At 55.3% G+C, this 1,890-nt stretch overlaps 1 protein-coding gene across 1 annotated transcript; it reads left to right on the forward strand.

The window, feature by feature from the left end:
• The first annotated feature begins 892 nt into the window (after nucleotides 1-892).
• Nucleotides 893-1,627, forward strand: LOC120965082 (secreted RxLR effector protein 161-like). Its single transcript, XM_040390253.1, has one exon. The coding sequence runs from the start codon at nucleotides 893-895 to the stop codon at nucleotides 1,625-1,627; it is 735 nt and encodes a 244-aa protein (XP_040246187.1).
• The last annotated feature ends 263 nt before the right edge of the window (nucleotides 1,628-1,890 follow it).

Consider the following 1,890-nt stretch of genomic DNA (forward strand, 5'->3'; position numbering starts at 1 on the left):
GGCCGTGGCGAGCAATGGCCGCGAGGAGAACCGCTGGAGTTCGGGGAAGAGGTCAGGGGAGGCTAGAGGAGGTACAGGAGGCCAGTGGTGAAGCAAGACGGGGTCGGGGTGGCCTTATATAGGCGGGGGAGGGGGCGTGCCGCGCGGTCGTCGCCGCGGAGGCGTGGCCGGCGCCGCGGACGCGTGTGCACGCGCATGAGCTCGGGGTTAGGCGACGAGAGGGAACAGGCGGGAGGGCTCACGGGGAAGAGGCGGCCAAGGGAGCGCAGGGAGGAAGAAGACGGCGAGGAAGATGACGGTTGGCGCATTGTGCTCTCGTGGGCGTTCGGCGGCGAGCGTCGGTGAGGAAACGGATGGAGGGGCAGAGGGGTCCAGGGGAACGGCGACGACGAGGTGAAGACGTTGTACATGCTCACGTGCGCGAAGACGATGAGAGGAGAGCGGACGAAGCAGAAATGGCGCCTGGACGCGGCCACTGCGCACAGACCGCGTGCACAGGCACGCCATCGTAAAACTGAAGAAGGCACTGTATGGATTGCGTCACGCTCCACGAGCGTGGTACGCCAAACTTGACGACACACTGTTTCAGCTTGGGTTTGCTCGCAGCCCATATGAGCGTGCGGTTTACCGGCGAGGGGACACCAAGTCTTTCTTGCTGGTTGGGGTGTATGTTGACGACCTCATAATCACTGGTACAGATGTGGCGTCAATAAAAGAGTTTAAAGGTCAGATGCAACAACTCTTTAAAATGAGTGATCTTGGCCTACTCAGCTACTACTTGGGAATTGAGGTGGTGCAGAAAATGGGGGAGATCACACTAAGCCAGAGAAGTTAAGCCGAGAAAATCCTAGAGCAGGCAGGCATGAGCGAATGCAACAACTGCAGTACACCCATGGAGTGTAGACTGAAGCTGAAGAAGGAGGACGGGTCCAAGCCGTTCGACGCCACTCTGTACAAAAGCGTCATTGGGAGCTTGCGCTACTTGGTTCATACTCAACCAGATATAGCTCACGCTGTCGGGATTGTCAGCCGTTTCATGGAGAATCCAAGCACTAGTCATTGGGCTGCGGTGAAGCAAATTCTGAGGTACATTCATGGAACCAAGCAGTATGGCTGCACCTACACAGCGAGCAGTGGCAGTGCTGAACTTCTTGGTTACAGTGACAGTGATCACGCCGGCGATTTAGGCGACCGCAAGAGCACATCGGGGCAAGTCTTCTTCCTCGGACAGAACCCGGTAAGTTGGACCTCCCAAAAGCAGAAGGTTGTGGTAATCAGTTCTTGCGAGGTCGAGTACGTCGCAGCTGCAGCAGCAACTTGCCAGGGTATTTGGCTGAGTCGCCTCCTCGCCGATCTGCTGGGTACCAGTCCAGAGAAGTTCACACTGCTGGTGGACAACAATTCTGCGATAGCAGTGGCGAAAAACCCTGTCTTTCATGATCGGACCAAGCATATCGATGTGAAGTTCCATTTCATTCAGGATTGTGTCGAGGAGAAGATTCTTGAGATCGAGCATGTTAGGACTCACAACCAGCTAGTTGACATTCTAACCAAGGCACTGGGAAGGGTGCGCTTCATTGAGATGCGGCAGAAGCTGGCGGTCATGGAAGGCAGCAAGAAACCATGAGCTTAAGGGGGAGAATTGTTGACTCTATTAAGCTCATGTAGTGCTAGGAGATTTGTTTTCTGTTAATAATGTTGCATGCACGATGATGTGACGTGCCCATGCAAGTAGATAGGAGGGAGTGCGCCATGCACGTTCCTAGTTTCCTTTTCTTTCGTTTTTCCTTACCCTCTCGTACGGCGATTAGGCCGTGTGACGCGATCGTGGGATGGCACGATAGCCGCGGATCACAGCGAAGCGTCGGGAGGGGTTGTTGCTTCTGTTTG

The sequence above is a fragment of the Aegilops tauschii genome, chromosome 5 (genome assembly GCF_002575655.3).
Source record: "Aegilops tauschii subsp. strangulata cultivar AL8/78 chromosome 5, Aet v6.0, whole genome shotgun sequence".
Classification (NCBI taxonomy): Eukaryota; Viridiplantae; Streptophyta; class Magnoliopsida; order Poales; family Poaceae; genus Aegilops; species Aegilops tauschii.